Source organism: Chlorocebus sabaeus, chromosome 22 (genome assembly GCF_047675955.1).
Source record: "Chlorocebus sabaeus isolate Y175 chromosome 22, mChlSab1.0.hap1, whole genome shotgun sequence".
Taxonomy (NCBI): domain Eukaryota; kingdom Metazoa; phylum Chordata; class Mammalia; order Primates; family Cercopithecidae; genus Chlorocebus; species Chlorocebus sabaeus.
Window position 1 is genome coordinate 66856622 of NC_132925.1, and position 15508 is coordinate 66872129.

A 15508-nucleotide genomic window follows, 5' to 3' on the forward strand; every position below is an offset into this window, starting at 1 on the left:
AAATTTTAGATTTAAATTTGTTGCTACTATAATAATGCTGCATACCAAAACTGATTGACATCTAAACATTTCTGTGTAGTGCTGAGATTTTCATATCTATTTTTTTTCAGGGTAAGACTGACTTTTTTTTTGCTAATATTGCGCCCATGATATCTTATTGGATTCTAATATATATAAGGATATCATATTTACATCAACAAGATAATATTTTTCATTTTATACTTTCAGATCATTGTCTCTACATAACAAAAGGTATTTAATATTTTAATTTTCAAAAATGTCTCTGTAAATAAGATGCATCTTACACAGACTGTATGTCTTACAGAATAGCAATTATATTCAATATGTTTATTTCTTATGTTACAATTTCCTTGTTTACCTTATAGAGATGATTCAGGACCCTACTAAATCCACTAGGCTGTTGCAAATATCAAGATCATTTACTCAATAGTCATTTGAGAAAAATAAAGCATTATGCAAAACATTGCTATGCTGATACCAACTATATGAGCAACTAGGGATTAAGCCAGATCCCCTTGGGGAATAGAATATTCAACTTCCTCCCTGCAGTAAGGTGATAAAACCTGTATGGACCAGCTGGGTAACCCTAGGGGGAAAGAAATTCTTTAAAGAGACCTTTCTAAGGCTGGTAGGAAGTTGAATTTTCTTACCAATAGAAGCAGCTGAACTATTTGTTTTTTACACATTAAATTTGACGTTGGTCTCTGATTTCCACCCATTGCTCAAGAGTTTAAAAAAGAGAGATGACCATGTACTGATGATTAACAGATCAAATGTTTTTGTCTGTGGTAAACACAAAAATTCCTGAATTTCCTCTCAGAAGCTATTGTTGCATAGAAATGTGTTATGATTTAGTCCTCCACAAATCGAAACAATTTTTTTCTTTAGAAATACTCCCAGATTGGCTGGGTGCGGTAGCTCACACCTGTAATCCCAGCACTTTGGGAGGCTGAGGCAGGCGGATCACTTGAGGTCAGGAGATAGAGACCAGCCTGGTCAACATGGTAAAACCGTGTCTTTACTAAAAATACAAAAATTAGCCGGGTGTGGTGGCGCATGCCTGTAATCCCAGCTACTGGGGAGACTGAGGCATGAGAATCCTTGAACCCGGGAGGTGGAGGTTGCAGTGAGCTGAGGTCGTGCCACTGCACTCCAGCCTGGGCGATAGAGTGAGATTCCGTCTCAAAAAAAAAAAAAGAAAAAAGAAAAAAAGAAAAAGAAATACCCCCAGATATATCCTTCATCCTTTAACACTGCCCAAGTAGGTGAAATCTGAATCCTTCTCTCAGATGTATTTTAAATAAAATTCTGTACACATAATCATCTCGTCTAATATTTTAGTCTCCCACATAAAAATCTCAGCAAAAAGGCCAGTTTTTACTGAGATTACCTGTTTTAGATGTGTGTTAGAGTGGAAAATGCAAAAGTGGAGGAAAAAAGGCTGTAAGGAACTGCATTAAAATGGAAACGATCTTTTCCACTGGTCAGTAGGATTATGGCTAATGTAATCTCGATTTTGAGCCCTTGATCCATATGCTCTACAAGTGTGTCTGTCTGTTTCACAAGTGTGTATTACTTTTATAACACGGGTGTGGGGGAGTCAGTTGCATAGAAAGAGTCTCAGGAATGCTAGATCAATATAACACCTCAGGTGCCACTGAAATGGTCTCAGACATTTAGGAATTGGAAGGCTCACAAAAGCTATTTTCACAGCTAGTTCAACCTGCTTAAACAATGTTAAATGCATAATAGTCTTTTTTTTTTTTCTTAGAGATAAATAGCATTTTAGAAAAAAAATAAGGAAAAGCATATTCTCTTTTGGGGGCAACTGATTTGGTAAAATTTAACGAGGTTTTTAAAACTCAACAGTCATGGAGCACCATTAAATATTCACACAAAAAGACCCAGGCAGCTTAGAGATTAATATTTCCTTGGTCACAAGACACCGAATTGACTTGCAACAAGACAAAATATTCAGTGCATCTGGTTGGGGCCAACATGGATGATGACGTGTTTCTCATAAGCCCTTTTCATTGTTTTCTCAATTTGCTTCAGAAAAACTTGCGGGATCCGTCCACATAAAGTGTGCACAGTCTCCAAAAACTTCAGCTGAAGGGGGTAATACATGGATTGAAAGAGATTGTCTTGAAAGGGAAACTGAAAGAATGACAAAAAAAAAAAAAAGTTTATTTTAGTAACAGAAATGCCATTTAAAATGCAATACTAAGAAATGACACAGGAATTATGACAAGCACACAGGCACAGGTTTGGACAAGTGAAAAGACCTTTGAGGATCTAAGTTAACATCCTGTCTCAGCTGTGCAACCCCAGGCAATCATTTAAACTCTCTGAACCTCAGTTTCTTTACCTCTTTAAAAAGAAAAAGGCCAGGCATGGTGGCTTACACCTGTAACCCCAGCACTTTGAGAGGAGGTGGGAGCACCCCTTGAGCCCAGGAGTTTGAGACCAGCCTGAGCAACATGGCAAGACTCCATCTCATTAAAAAAGAATAGTAATAAAATGTTTACAAGATTTGGGTCCTTAAGGCTCTTACAATCTAAAAATGATGGATGTCTCTAAGGACAGGAAAGTCCATATATTATAGCATGTTTTGGCCTCAAGATACTTGAAATCTACTACAACAAAACAATGAATTCTTCATCTTTTTTGCCTTGAATCTTAATGAAGAAACTTTAGGGTGTGTCTATGGTAATCTCGTGAAGTTCAGGGTTTAACAATTAGTATAAAATTTATTGGCAATAAATCATATTTTAATAATTCAGGTACCAAATATTAGTGGTTGTTTACTTCCCTCCTAATACGGGGCTTTTGAGATCATTGTCGTTTTTTGAAATTCTTTTGTTTTTTTCATGGACTACGTCTATGAGCAGTATTTCCCAAAATAAATCTTTCCGACTACTTGTTAGGCACGTGTCAAAAGTTTTATTACAATCTTGTTGAAAGGGAAAAGGCTGCTAGTAGATCAAGTCAAAGATCCACTCTTGGTCAGGATATTTTATATGGAAAGACTAGCGAGAAATGAAAGAAGAATGGTTAAAGGTCAGTACACTCTTGCCTAACAGTAGAGATGGGTGTCTGGTTTCCTAGAACAAATGTTAATCCTTTTAAATTAATCAGAAATACTGCTTACACAGGTTTATCAGAGATGCCAATTTCTTCTCAGAAGGAGATTATGCATTATGTAATGCAAGAAGCTTCTGTCCCAGACCAGGTTTGGGATACTTTTTCTTTAATCACAAAATTTAAACCATGGATAAACCCCTTGAGGCCAGTCCTGAATCTGTCCTTTTCACCACTGTAGCCCCAGTAATGGGAACAGGATAGGTCAAAACCTTGAAATCACCCTCAATTCCTCTGTTTCCCCCAACAACCCTTACCCAGTTCATCAGCAAGTCCTGTAAACTCTATCTCAACAACATATCCCAAATAATGGCCACTTCTTCCCACTTTCCTGCCACCACGCAAGCCCATGCCGGCCCCATTGCTCACCCAGGTGGCTGCGATTAGTCTCACAAATAGCCTTTGTGTTTTCACTCTTGCATCCCTTCCACCACGTTACCAAGGTGATATTTTTAAAGCATAAATCAGAGCCTATCTCTTTCCTGCAGGGGCTTTCCACTGCCGTTAGAATGCGATTCCAACTCCTCCCTTGTTCTAAAGGTTCAAGGTGACCTGGAAACTCTCCCCTCTCAGTTCCTTCTCTCTCCTCTTATCTGGCCATTCCTGTCTTTCCAGCACACCAAATTCATTCCCGTCTCTGGGACTTTCCCCTGGTTATTGCTTCTGTTTCATGGGATCTTCCCCAGATTTCCCCTGGACTGCCTCCATCTGATAAGTCTAGGACTTGCAAGCAGCCTTCCTGGTGCCCCTCCCCCCAGCTGGCAGAACACTCCTCTCCAGTCCAGGACTTTGGACCCATCAGCCCACTCTTTTTACACCTTTTGAACTCTTTCACTATCTCAGAGGATATTTTTTTTTTAGCTAGGGTCTTGCTGTGTCACCCAGGCTGGAGTGCAGAGGGGCAATCATGGCTCACTGCAGCCTCGAACTCCTGGGCTCAAGTGATCCTCCATTTCAGCCTCACAATTAGCTGGGGCCACAGGCACTTGCCACCATGCCGTTATTATTATTTTTTTTCCTAAAGAGGCAAAGTCTTGCTCTGTTGTTCAGGCTGGAGTACAGTGGTGCCAGGCAAAGTCTTGCTCTGTTGTTCAGGCTGGAGTACAGTGGTACCATCCTAGCTCACTGTAGCCTTGGCCTCCTAAGCTCAAGGGATCTTCCCACCCCAACCCCAACCCTTCCCTGCCCAGTAGCTGGGACTACCGGCATGTGCCACCAGGCAAATTTTTATTTTTTATTTTTTTTTAATTTTTGTAGAGACGCATCTCACTATGTTGCCCAGGCTGGATTTTTCTTTCTTTCTTTTTCTCAATGAGTATGTCTGGCTTCCCCCAGCAGAATATATGCTTCTTAAAGACTAGGGCTTTGTCCAACTTATTACTTTCCAAATTCCTAGAAACCAGAATTGTTCCTGCATAAAATAGATGCTTCATAAATGATTGTCAAGAGAAATACTGCAAAAATGTCTATCTGATAGATGCCTTCTTGCAGGGAGGCTGCACTGCCCTTTCACACAAACACGTACCACATGGGTTAGGGTGTCTATGAACACCTGAAACAGAGAAATAGAGAGAGAGAGAGAGAATATTTTCAGAGACAGATGAAGGGAGAAAAAGAAAAAAATATATATAGAGAAAGTGTTTATAAGCAAGACGAGAGAGAGAAATGTGAAAAGGCTAGAGAAAGTGTGAAATTGTTATCATCAAAACAACTTATTTATATCTTGTTTTTTTTTTTAGATGGAGTCTCACTCTCTCACCCAGGCTAGAGTGCAGTGGCGCGATCCTGGCTTGCTGCAACCTCTGCCTCCCGGGTTCAAGCTAATCTCCTACCTCAGCCTCCCAAGTAGCTGGGATTACAGGCATGCACCACCATGCCTGGCTAATTTTCATATTTTTAGTAGAGACAGGGTTTCGTCATTTTGGCCAGGCTGGTCTCGAACTCTTGGCCTCAAGTGATCCACCTGCCTCAGCCTCCCAAACTGCTGGGATTACAGGTGTGAGCCACCGCACCTGGCCAAAACAACTTCTAATTATTGCACAAACAGTAAGTCAGGCTCTTTACTAAAAGTGTAAAGACTCTCATTTTGTTGAATTCTCATAACACTTGTTTGAGGTAGATCATCTTATTATCTACACTCGACAGATGAAAAAACTGAGGCCCAGTAAGGGAAGGGCACAGTTAATGGTGAATCACTAGAAAGTGACAAAATTGGGATTTGAACCCATCTGTCCAGGCCCAAAGCCAAGCTCTGACCCACTACACAATGGCTCACAGCATTGTAGAGGATGGGGAAATACATCTTTTATGATGGAGTCTCTTTATATTTACTCACATTTTGGGTCAGGGTTAGTGATTTTTCTGATTGAAATGCCTGAATGAAAACTGTATTTTTAGAAAGCCCAGCTGAGGAAAATCATGGAGTGTACTAAGCAGAATCATTTTTGAAACAAAGTTGTTCAGCCCTCTTTCTGATCCCCCAGAAAACAAACAAGATGAGTTGTAACTCAAGAACCACAACTGCTCAACTCCAAACCAGGGGTGACAGATCACAAAAGAAACCCAAGAGTGGCTCTGATAGACACATGGCTGCTGTGTACTTATTTAACTTCTGCTTGTACTCCTGAATGAGTTTGCCCCTGGAGTCAGTGTTTGGATATTTAAATGTGAGGATATCATTAAGCACAGAACAAATTTTCTGCGTAATTAAATCACCTGGCCTTTGAAAACCAAACAGCAGGAAATGCAGAAGAAAAAGCTTGGATGCATGTTAAGCACTTTCCTTGTACAGAAGTCAACACTAGGAATTTCTTTTTTCTTTTTTAAGATGGAGTTTCACTCTTGTTGCCCAGGCTGGAGTGCAAGGCACGATCTCGGCTCACGGCAACCTCTGCTTCCTGGGTTCAAGAGATTCTCCTGCATCAGTCACCTGAGTAACTGGGATTACAGGCATGCGCCACCACGCCCAGCTAATTTTGTATTTTTAGTAGAGACGGGGTTTCTCCATGTTGGTCAGGCTGGTCTCAAATTCCCGACCTCAGGTGATCCACCCACCTCGGCCTCCCAAAGTGCTGGGACTCCCAAAGTGCTGGGATTACAGGCGTGAGTCATGGCACTCGGCCAATTCCGGGAATTTCAGAGTTGGAATTCTCCAGGACTCTCCCTAGCAAATGCATACTTTCTTTTTTTCATTTCATTTCTTTTTTTTAAATTTGTTTTTTCAGAGACAGGGTCTTACTATGTTGCCCAGGCTGGTCTTGAACTCCTCACCTCAGCCTCCAAAGTGCTGGGATTAAAGGCAGGAGCTATTGCACCTGGCCTATTTAATTAATTGTGTTTTTTTTGAGATGGAGTGTCGCTGTGTCACCCAGGCTGAAGTGCAGTAGTGCAATCACGACTCACTGCAACCTCCACCTCCCAGGTTCAAGCAATTCTCCTGTCTCAGCCTCCCAAATAGCTGGGATTATAGGTGTGTGCCACCACACCTGACTAATTTTTGTATTTTTAGTAGAGATGGGGTTTCACCGTGTTAGCCAGGCTGGTCTTGAATTCCTGACCTCAAGTGATCTGCCCGCCTCAGTCTCCCAATGTGCTAGGATTACAGGCATAAGCCACCACACCTGGCCGATTTTATTTTTTATAGAGATGGGGTCTCACTATGTTGGCTGTTTTGACCTCAAACTCCTGACCTCAAGCAATCCTCTCACTTCTTAGCCTCTTAAAGTGCTCGGATTACAGGCATGAGCCACTGTGCCAGGCCTTAAACGTTTTATTTTTTTTTGCAAATGCATATTTTCATACACAAAAAAATGTTACTATGTTACGGGATTTACCGCTTACCTCACTTCTACCAGAGCCTGTTCATGAAACTTAGAGAATTCGATCTTTAACAACAAAGCCTAATACATTCTACATGTTCTATGTCAGGGGTTGGCAAACTTTTTCTGTAAAGGAGTAGATGGTAAATATTTTAGACTCTGTAGACCATATGTCCTTTGTCACAACTAATCATCCTGCTGTTACAGTGCCAACAGAGCCATAGATAATACATAAATGGGCAGGCACGATGGCTCAGACCTGCAGTCCTAGCACTTTGTGAGGCTGGCTGGGAAGATCACTTGAGCCAGGAGTTTGAAATCAGCCTGGGCAATGAAGCAAGATCCCATCTCCACCAAAAGAAACATGACAATACATAAATGAATAGGTGTCACTGGTTCCCAATATGACTTTATTTACCAGTGCTGACATTAGAATTTCATATAGTTTTCTTGTGTCATGCAATTTTATATATATATGTATATTTGAGACAGGGTCTCGCTTTATTGCCCAAGCTGGAGTGAAGTGGTGCAATCATAGCTCACTGCAGCCTTGAACTCCTGGGGTCAAGTGATCCTCCTGCCTCAGCCTCCCAAGTCACTGAGATTACAGCATGAGGCTTCCCTTATTTTTTAAATTTTTTGTACAGATGGGGTCTTACAGTGTTGCAGTTTTCTTGAGAAAGTTGCATAAAGGGCTCCAGCTAGCCATGTTCATACACATACCTGCATGCCTACCCTATTTTCTCCTCTCTTTTCCCATCCCTAGCCCATGAGTCCATAAAGAGGCAAGAACCTTCTTTTTTTTTTGAGACAGAGTCTTGCTCTGTTGCCCAGGCTGGAGTGCAGTGGCGCCATCTTGGCTCCCTGCAAGCTCCACCTCCTGGGTTCACGCCATTCTCCTGCCTCAGCCTCCGGAGTAGCTGGGACTACAGGCGCCCGCCACCATGCCTGACTAATTTTTTTTTTTGCATTTTTTAGTAGAGACAGGGTTTCACCATGTTAGGAAAGTCTCCATCTCCTGACTTCGTGATCCACCCGCCTCGGCCTCCCAAAGTGCTGGGATTACAGGCATGAGCCACTGTGCTGAGCATAATCTTTGTATTTTTAGTAGAGACAGGGTTTCACCAGATTGGCCAGGCTGGTCTTGAACTACTGACCTTGTGATCCACCTGCCTCGGCCTCCCGAATTGCTGAGATTAGAGGCGTGAGTCACTGTGCCCGGCCAAGAACCTTTTCTTCAGTTCCCCTTGGCAGTGAGAAGGTTCCTGCCATCTGTGCTGTATGCACTTGACTCTTATCTTATACCTTTTGGTGGGGAAAAATGGAAGACTGGGGAGTCAGGGCCTCTTTCTGCTGCTTGCATGTACTTCTGCAGTTAAGCAAATAAAGGCTTGACTGTTACTTTTAGTTTGGCTCCTTGTCCTAACTGAACACCTTGACCCCTGATTGAGTGACAGATTGGAGCTGGCAACTAGGCAACATATTTAGCTAGAACTGAATAATATCATTTTCTTTCTATTGTCTAATCTTGATCCTATGTGTTACCTTCCACTGTGGCAAAAGGCACAGAAGTTGTCTTTGTGACATGAAATTTCCTCCTAAAGTAGGTGGCTCACACCTGTAATCCCAACACTTTAGGAGGCTGAGGTGGATGGATCACTTGAGGTCAGGAGTTCAAGACCAGCCCAGCCAACATGGTGAAACCCCATCTCTATTAAACATACAAAAATTTGCCGGGCAACAGCTACTTGGGAGGCTGAGGTTGCAGTGAACCGAGATCCCACCACTGCATTCCAGCCCGGGCAACAGAGCAAGACTCCATCTCAAAAAACAAAAACAAAAACAAAAACCAGAAATTTCCTCCCCAATTTAGTTAAGTAAAAGATAATGAATGGTGTACGTGGAAATAAGTCAAGTAGATATGACACAGTACAAGGTGGCAAGTGGATATAGTGACAGAACGTGACTGAGGTTGGGAATAACTGGTATAACTCTATGCTTTGGGAATATTTGGCCTTCAAAGGGACAGGTGACTAAAGTGCCAGTATTGCTTCATGCTGTTAAGCACATCTGCTAACAGCAGCAAGGGCACACTTACATCCCGTATTGCTTCATAGAGTGCTTTGAATGTCGGTTGCTTATCGTCATGGTAGACGCCTCGGTTTCCATGCAGAACAGACACACCTTCACGCTCAGCCTCTCTGCAGTTGCTTCCATACATGCAGTGATCGGGACGGTAGTTCCACTGGCAGGGGAATACGTAGAGACACTCTGGTGGTAAAAAGAGGAAGACATATTATGTCCACAGTCAGTGCCAGTTCTCATGTACATGTCCCGTGATTAAACTGTTTCCGCTAACTGTACACACCATATAATTTCAAGGTACAGGAGTGTGATTTTTTTACTCATAGATCAAATTTTGCCCCATTTGTCGAAATTCTGAGATCAAGAATTGAAGGGGCACACAGTGATGATGTAAGTTTCATCTAAAAGAAGAAGAGAGTATAGCATCTTAAATAAGAAAGCAGACACAGGTATCAGGTAGCCTGGGTCCAAATCCCAACTCTCTCACTCAAAGCCACTGAAATCCATGTCTAGTCACTCAACTTCCTGTACTTCCTGTACATTTTCTCATCTGTAAATGAGAATAATACAACCTCTATCTATTTTGATGATTAAACTTGAAACATACATGTAAAATGCTTAGCAGGGTATCAAACATATAGTAGTGGTTCAGTAATGTTAGCAGTTGTACTGGTTGGGTATGGTGGCTCACACCTGTAATCCCAGAGTTTGGGAGGCCAAGGTGGAAGGATCACTTGAGGCCAGGAGTTTGAGACCAGCTCGGGCAACATAGTAAGGCCCCTGCCTCTATACAAATTTTAAAAATTAGCAGCTGGGCCAGGCATGGTGGCTCACTCCTATAATTCCAGCACTTTGGGAGGCCAAGGCAGGAAAATCACCTGAGGTCAGGAGTTTGAGATCAGCCCGGCCAACATGGCGAAACCCTGTCCCTAGTAAAGATACAAAAATTAGCCAGGCGTGGTGGCACGCACCTGTAATCCCACCTACTCAGGAGGCTGAGGCGGGAGAATTGCCAGGAGGTGGCAGAGGTTGCACTGATCCAAGATCGCACCACTACACTCCACCCTGAGCAACAAAATGAGACTCTGTCTCAAAACAAAACAAACAAACAAACAAACTGAAAAAAACGACAAAAATAAATTAGCTAGGCATGGTGGCACACTTGAAGTTACTTGGGAGGCTGAGATGGGAGGATTCCTTGAGCCCAGGAGTTAGAGATTACAATGAGCTATGATCATGCCACTGCACTCTAGCCTGTGATGGAGTGAGATCCTGTCTCAAACAAACAAACAAACAAACAAACAAAAGATACACACAAAAAATGTCAAAAATAGTGTTAGCAGTTGTAATCAACTCTTTGGAAAGGTTTTATAAAATGGACAGATCTAAAAAAGAGGAGTCAAGATTAAAGCAAAGATTCCGCTTCAGATTAAGAACAAACAAAAAACAACAACAACAACAAAAACAGCAAAAGCCCCCATCTTCGGCTGGGTACAGTGGCTCACACCTGTAATCCCAGCACTTTGGAAGGCTGAGGCTGGTGGATAACTTGAGGTCAGGAGTTCGAGACCAGCCTGACCAACATGATGAAACCCTGTCTCTACTAAAAATACAAACATTAGCCAGGCGTGGAGGCAGGAGCCTGTAATCCCAGTTACTCAGGAGGCTGAGGCACGAGAATCTAGAACCCGGAAGGCAGAGGTTGCAGTGAGCTGAGATCACACCACTGCACTCCAGCCTGGGTGAAGGAGTGAGACTCCATCTCAAAAACAAAAACCAACAACAACAAAAAAACCCCACCTACAACAGGAAAGAGAAAAACCCTAAAGCAAAAAAGCAAAGAAAAAAAGAAGCCCTGTGCCAAGGTAACTACATGCACTATGGCCATATGTGCACATATGTACACGGGTGTGTCTGTATCTCTAAACAAGTGGTTCTCAACCAGGGGCAATTTTGCCCCCTCCCCACTCCTCGACCCCAGGGCCATTTGGCAATATTTGGAGGGAGACACTGTTGACTGTTATACATGGGGGAGGCTGCAACTGGCATCTAGTGGGTGCTCTGAACATCCTGTAATGAATAGGACGATCCCCACAATAGCAACAGTGCTGATGTTGAGAAACTCTGCCCTAATCCTATTGGATTCAGAAAGTTTCCTCTTGGTGACCAGAATTATACAAGTAGCAATAAATTCATGATCCCCTAGCTTCCTTGCTTCTCAGCTTGATGCTTTTCAGGATCGGGGGCAGAGGAGTATGGATCAAAGCTCTCTGCAAATGTGTGTTGCTGATCATGAGAAAGGCCCTGTGACAGAGCACAAGACAGGCTTACAGCAAATCAGTAACACCACCACCATTGGAAAAGCAACTTCAAGATGTGCTTGTTCATTGGGTTGATGGCATTCCTGTCTCACGGAAAAAATCATTGCTTAGTGATTACTTACAGAAAGCTTCAAGATGGAAAGCAAATAATGAAGTGATTGTCACACATCGTGTCTGGCAGGCTGTGTATGTTTCCATGGCTCAGTCTTTTATAGGACAGTGACATTTAGGCATCTTTTTTCAAATTCCTAATTGCTCATAACATACTGTGACATTTCTCTTTTCTCAGGAGAACTCCATTCCACCATGACATTCCCTTACTTGCATTTACCTGAACATTTGCACATACGTAGTCCCTAAGTGGGACGGAGTAGTGGCCATTCTCAAGTCACCCTATCTACATTGAATCACAACTCCTCTATTAGCTGCCTGATTTTTCTACAATTTAATGCAGAGGCTGGATGTGAGGATTAAATAAAGGAAAATATCTAAAAGCGCTTTTGAACTGTGCCTGACCACAGCCCAACTGCTTCCTTTTGTCACCCAGTGGGTCACATCACTCATTAACAGTGCTCACCCAAGCATTTACATTGTCTTGCTTAAGCGCCTTCTAAAGTTTCCCATTGAATGAACTGTGCTTGAGTCTGTTTTTGTAAATATACTGATTGATCGAATCAATGAATATTTGTTGAGTGTCTGCTGTGGACAAAGCAAATAATGGAACAATCCAGTCCCTGCCTTCATGGAGTTTAGATTGGTGGTGAGAATTTTTGCCTCTTTCCAAGTAGTTTAGGGCCCTACTACAAAAAGAAACCTTTTCTCGGTAGGGTGTGTGGTGGCTCATGCCTGTAATCCCAGCACTTTGGGAGGTCGAGACGGGCAGATCATGAGGTCAGGAGTTCGAGACTGGCCTGGCCAACATGGTGAAACCTCGCCTCTACTAAAAATACAAAAATTAGCTGGGCGTGATGGCGTGTGCCTATAGTCCCAGCTACCTGGGAGGCTGAGGCAGAAGAATTGCTTGAACCTGGGAGGCGGAGGTTGTAGTGAGCTGCGATCGCGCCACTGCACTCCAGCCTGAGGGACAGAGTAAGACCCTGTCTCAAAAAAAAAAAAAAAAAAAAAGAAAGAAAGAAACTTTTTCTCTCTTTGCAACCTCCTTAGAGGACTGAGCCCAGTGAGAGGCACTCCAAGGCAGAAAACAAATAGAAAGGGCAGAGACTCTGGAATCAGAAGTATAGAGGTGCAAACCTGGCTTCTACCCCCATCTAGCTCTGTAACCGTGGTGAGTTCGAAAAACATTTCACCTCGATCTAACAGCAGTAAAGAGAAGCCAAGGCCAGGCATGGTGGCTCGTGCCTATAATCCCGGCACTTTGGGAGGTCAAGGTGGGAGGATTGCTTGAGCTCAGGAGTTTGAGACCAACCTGGGCAACAAAGCGAGACTCCGTCTCTACAAAATTAAAAAATTTGGCCAGGCACGGTGGCTCATGCCTGTAATCTCAGCACTTTGGGAGGCTGAGGCGGGTAGATCACCTGAGGTCGGGAGTTTGAGACCAGCCTGACCAACATGGAGAAACCCCGTCTCTACTAAAAATACAAAAAAATTAGCTGGGCATGGTGGCACATGACTGTAATCACAGCTACTCGGGAGGGTGAGGCAGGAGAATCGCTTGAACCTGGGAGGCAGAGGTTGTGATGAGCCGAGAATGCACCATTGCACTCCAGTCTGGGCAACAAGAGCGAAACTCTGTCTCAAAAAAAAAAAAAAAAAAAAAATTAGCTGGGCCTGGTGGTACACACCTGTAATCCCAGCTACTCAGGAGGCTGAGGCAGGAGAATTGCTTGAGTCCAGGATGTGGAGGTTGCACTGAGTCAAGATCGCACCACTGCACTCCAGCCTGGGCAAAAGGGTGAGACTGTCTCAAAAAAAAAAAAAAATCTCCCGACCTCAGGTGATCTGCCCACCTCAGCCTCCCAAAGTGCTGGTATTACAGGCATCAGCTACCGTGCCTAGCCAGAGTTTTGTATTTTTAGTAGAGACAGGGTTTCGCCATGTTGGCCAGGCTAGTCTTGAACTCCTGACCTCAAGTAATCTGCCCGCCTCAGCCTCCCAGTGCTGGGATTACAGGTGTCAGCCACTGTGCCCAATCTACTCCTCTCCTTATATTTCTGATTATTTCATACTCTTGGCATCTCTAAGATTATGAACTAGTTTATGCCTGATCATTTTAACTTCATGGTAATATAGGCCTGCTACACTTTTATATATTTTTATTTTTTAGTAGAGATGGGGGTCTTACCACATTGCCCAGGCTGGTCTTGGACACCTGGCCTCAAGCAATCCTCCCTGCTCAGCCTCCTAAAGTGTTGGGATTACAGGCATGAGCCCCCACACCTGGCCTCTCTTAATGCCCTGTATCAATAGAATGGAGGCTGTTCAACTGCACTGTTAATGTTTTTTTTTTTTTTTTCCCCAATGTCCCATCTTGGAACTGAGATTTCCCAGCATTCTCTTTTTCCTTATTTCAGAATACTCCTTGTTCCAGAAAAGGCAATTAATTTTGTTCAGAAGGCTTTTCTGATAACACAATCTAAGGAAGCTCTTCTCTCTCCAGCCTTGAGGGTCTCTCTCTCAACCCCTCATTTGTTTCCTCCATCTCATTTACCACAATTTGTGATTTTGAACAACTAGTTATTCTTTAGGAGTCTACCTTCTACCTCTTCCAACAAAAGGTAGGTTTCGTGAAACCAGTAACTTTGCTTTAACTCATCTGATGCCATATTCCTGGCACCTAGCCCTGTGGCTGGCACACAGTGCTCAAAAACTAGCGGCTGAATGAATGAATGAAATGCAAACTATACCTCCTTTCACCAAATGCATCTTTTCCCTTTCTCCGACTTTCTATCTCTCCTTTCCCTCCCGAACTTCCCTTTTCTCACGTTTTCCTTGCTGTGGCTCTTTCTCTTCCATTTATTAATACTTTGCCCCTTCTTTCCCTTTTCTTAATTCCATTCATTGAATCAAACGACACTTCTGAACACCAACTCCATTTAAAGCACTAAGCCTTGCACTGTGAAAGACACAAAGTTGACACAACCCCTTCTCACATAGACCGTAGTTTTTGTCCTTTCTCTTGTGTTTTACCTCAGGGCTCATGAACTTCCCAGACTCCCGAAACAGCGATTTGTTACCAGTTTCCTAGAACAGTCCCAGTATGAAGTAACTGGGCCTGTCAGCCCCACAACGTAGCACTCATAACTGCCTGTTGCTGGGTGCTTTGGTGTGGTGAATATACAATGTGGTTGCATGCTCAAGGGCAGGGCTCCAGAGACCCCAAACAGGATGAGAATAAGGCCCTCCTGGAGCCACTGAAGAGACTTGTCCCATGTGAGTGAGTCCTGCTCCCTGAGGTTCCCACGAACTCCTCCTGCCTCCCTAGTATCACACACTCAACTCACAATCTACATGTATTCCATGGGCATTTCAGCTCTTCTCTCTCCCCTCAGGCAGAATGCTACTGCCTTTACTCTAGCCTGATGCCCTGCCTTGTCATTTATACTTGGCTGGTTTCATTTTCTTCCCTACCCACATCTCAGTTTTCTAGAAATTGCCCTTGAAGAAAGAGCAGACCTACGTGGTGACGTTTGAGAGAGGAAAATGCCACATGACTTTGCCCTTCTAGAGCCTGATCAAGCGTGCTCTCCCACATTAAAGAGAACTCAGTCGCAGCTGGGCTGGGCCAGTCTCTTTTTCGCTAAGAATTTGAATTAGGAAATACAGGAGCTCCATCATCATTGATTGTGGACTTGTGAAGATGTATTCACTTAGGGTTGACAAACAGGTTGGGCCATGGGCAACAGAGAATGCGGTCTGAGAGACAAAATAGAATCAGACTGGCATGTAGAGAAGCAAAGATGACAGAAACCATGAGGCCTCTGAGAGATGAAGAAACTGCTTTGGTCCTTGGCAACTTCCCAAGGCCAGTTCTTATGAAGCCTGGCTTGACCTGACTTGTATGGTCATGAGACTGCCCCTGGCCTCTTACAATATCTGCCCTCATTTAGCTGGTCTGAGTGGAGCTGTGTTCCCTGAAACCTAAGTGCATTCATTTAAACACAT

The 15508-nt window shown here is 43.4% G+C and overlaps 1 protein-coding gene across 3 annotated transcripts in view; it reads right to left on the minus strand.

The window, feature by feature from the left end:
• Positions 1 to 315: 315 nt before the first annotated feature.
• Positions 316 to 15508, minus strand: part of GXYLT2 (glucoside xylosyltransferase 2) — an 81650-nt gene continuing 66457 nt past the window's right edge. For all 3 annotated transcript variants that reach the window (XM_007984999.3, XM_038003654.2, XM_038003653.2), the window contains 2 exons: positions 9079 to 9251; positions 316 to 2178 (listed from right to left, as the gene is read on the minus strand). In XM_007984999.3, coding sequence (XP_007983190.1) covers positions 1996 to 2178; positions 9079 to 9251 — 356 coding nt within the window. In that variant the 3' untranslated portion in view covers positions 316 to 1995. The remainder of the gene's footprint in view (positions 2179 to 9078; positions 9252 to 15508) is intronic.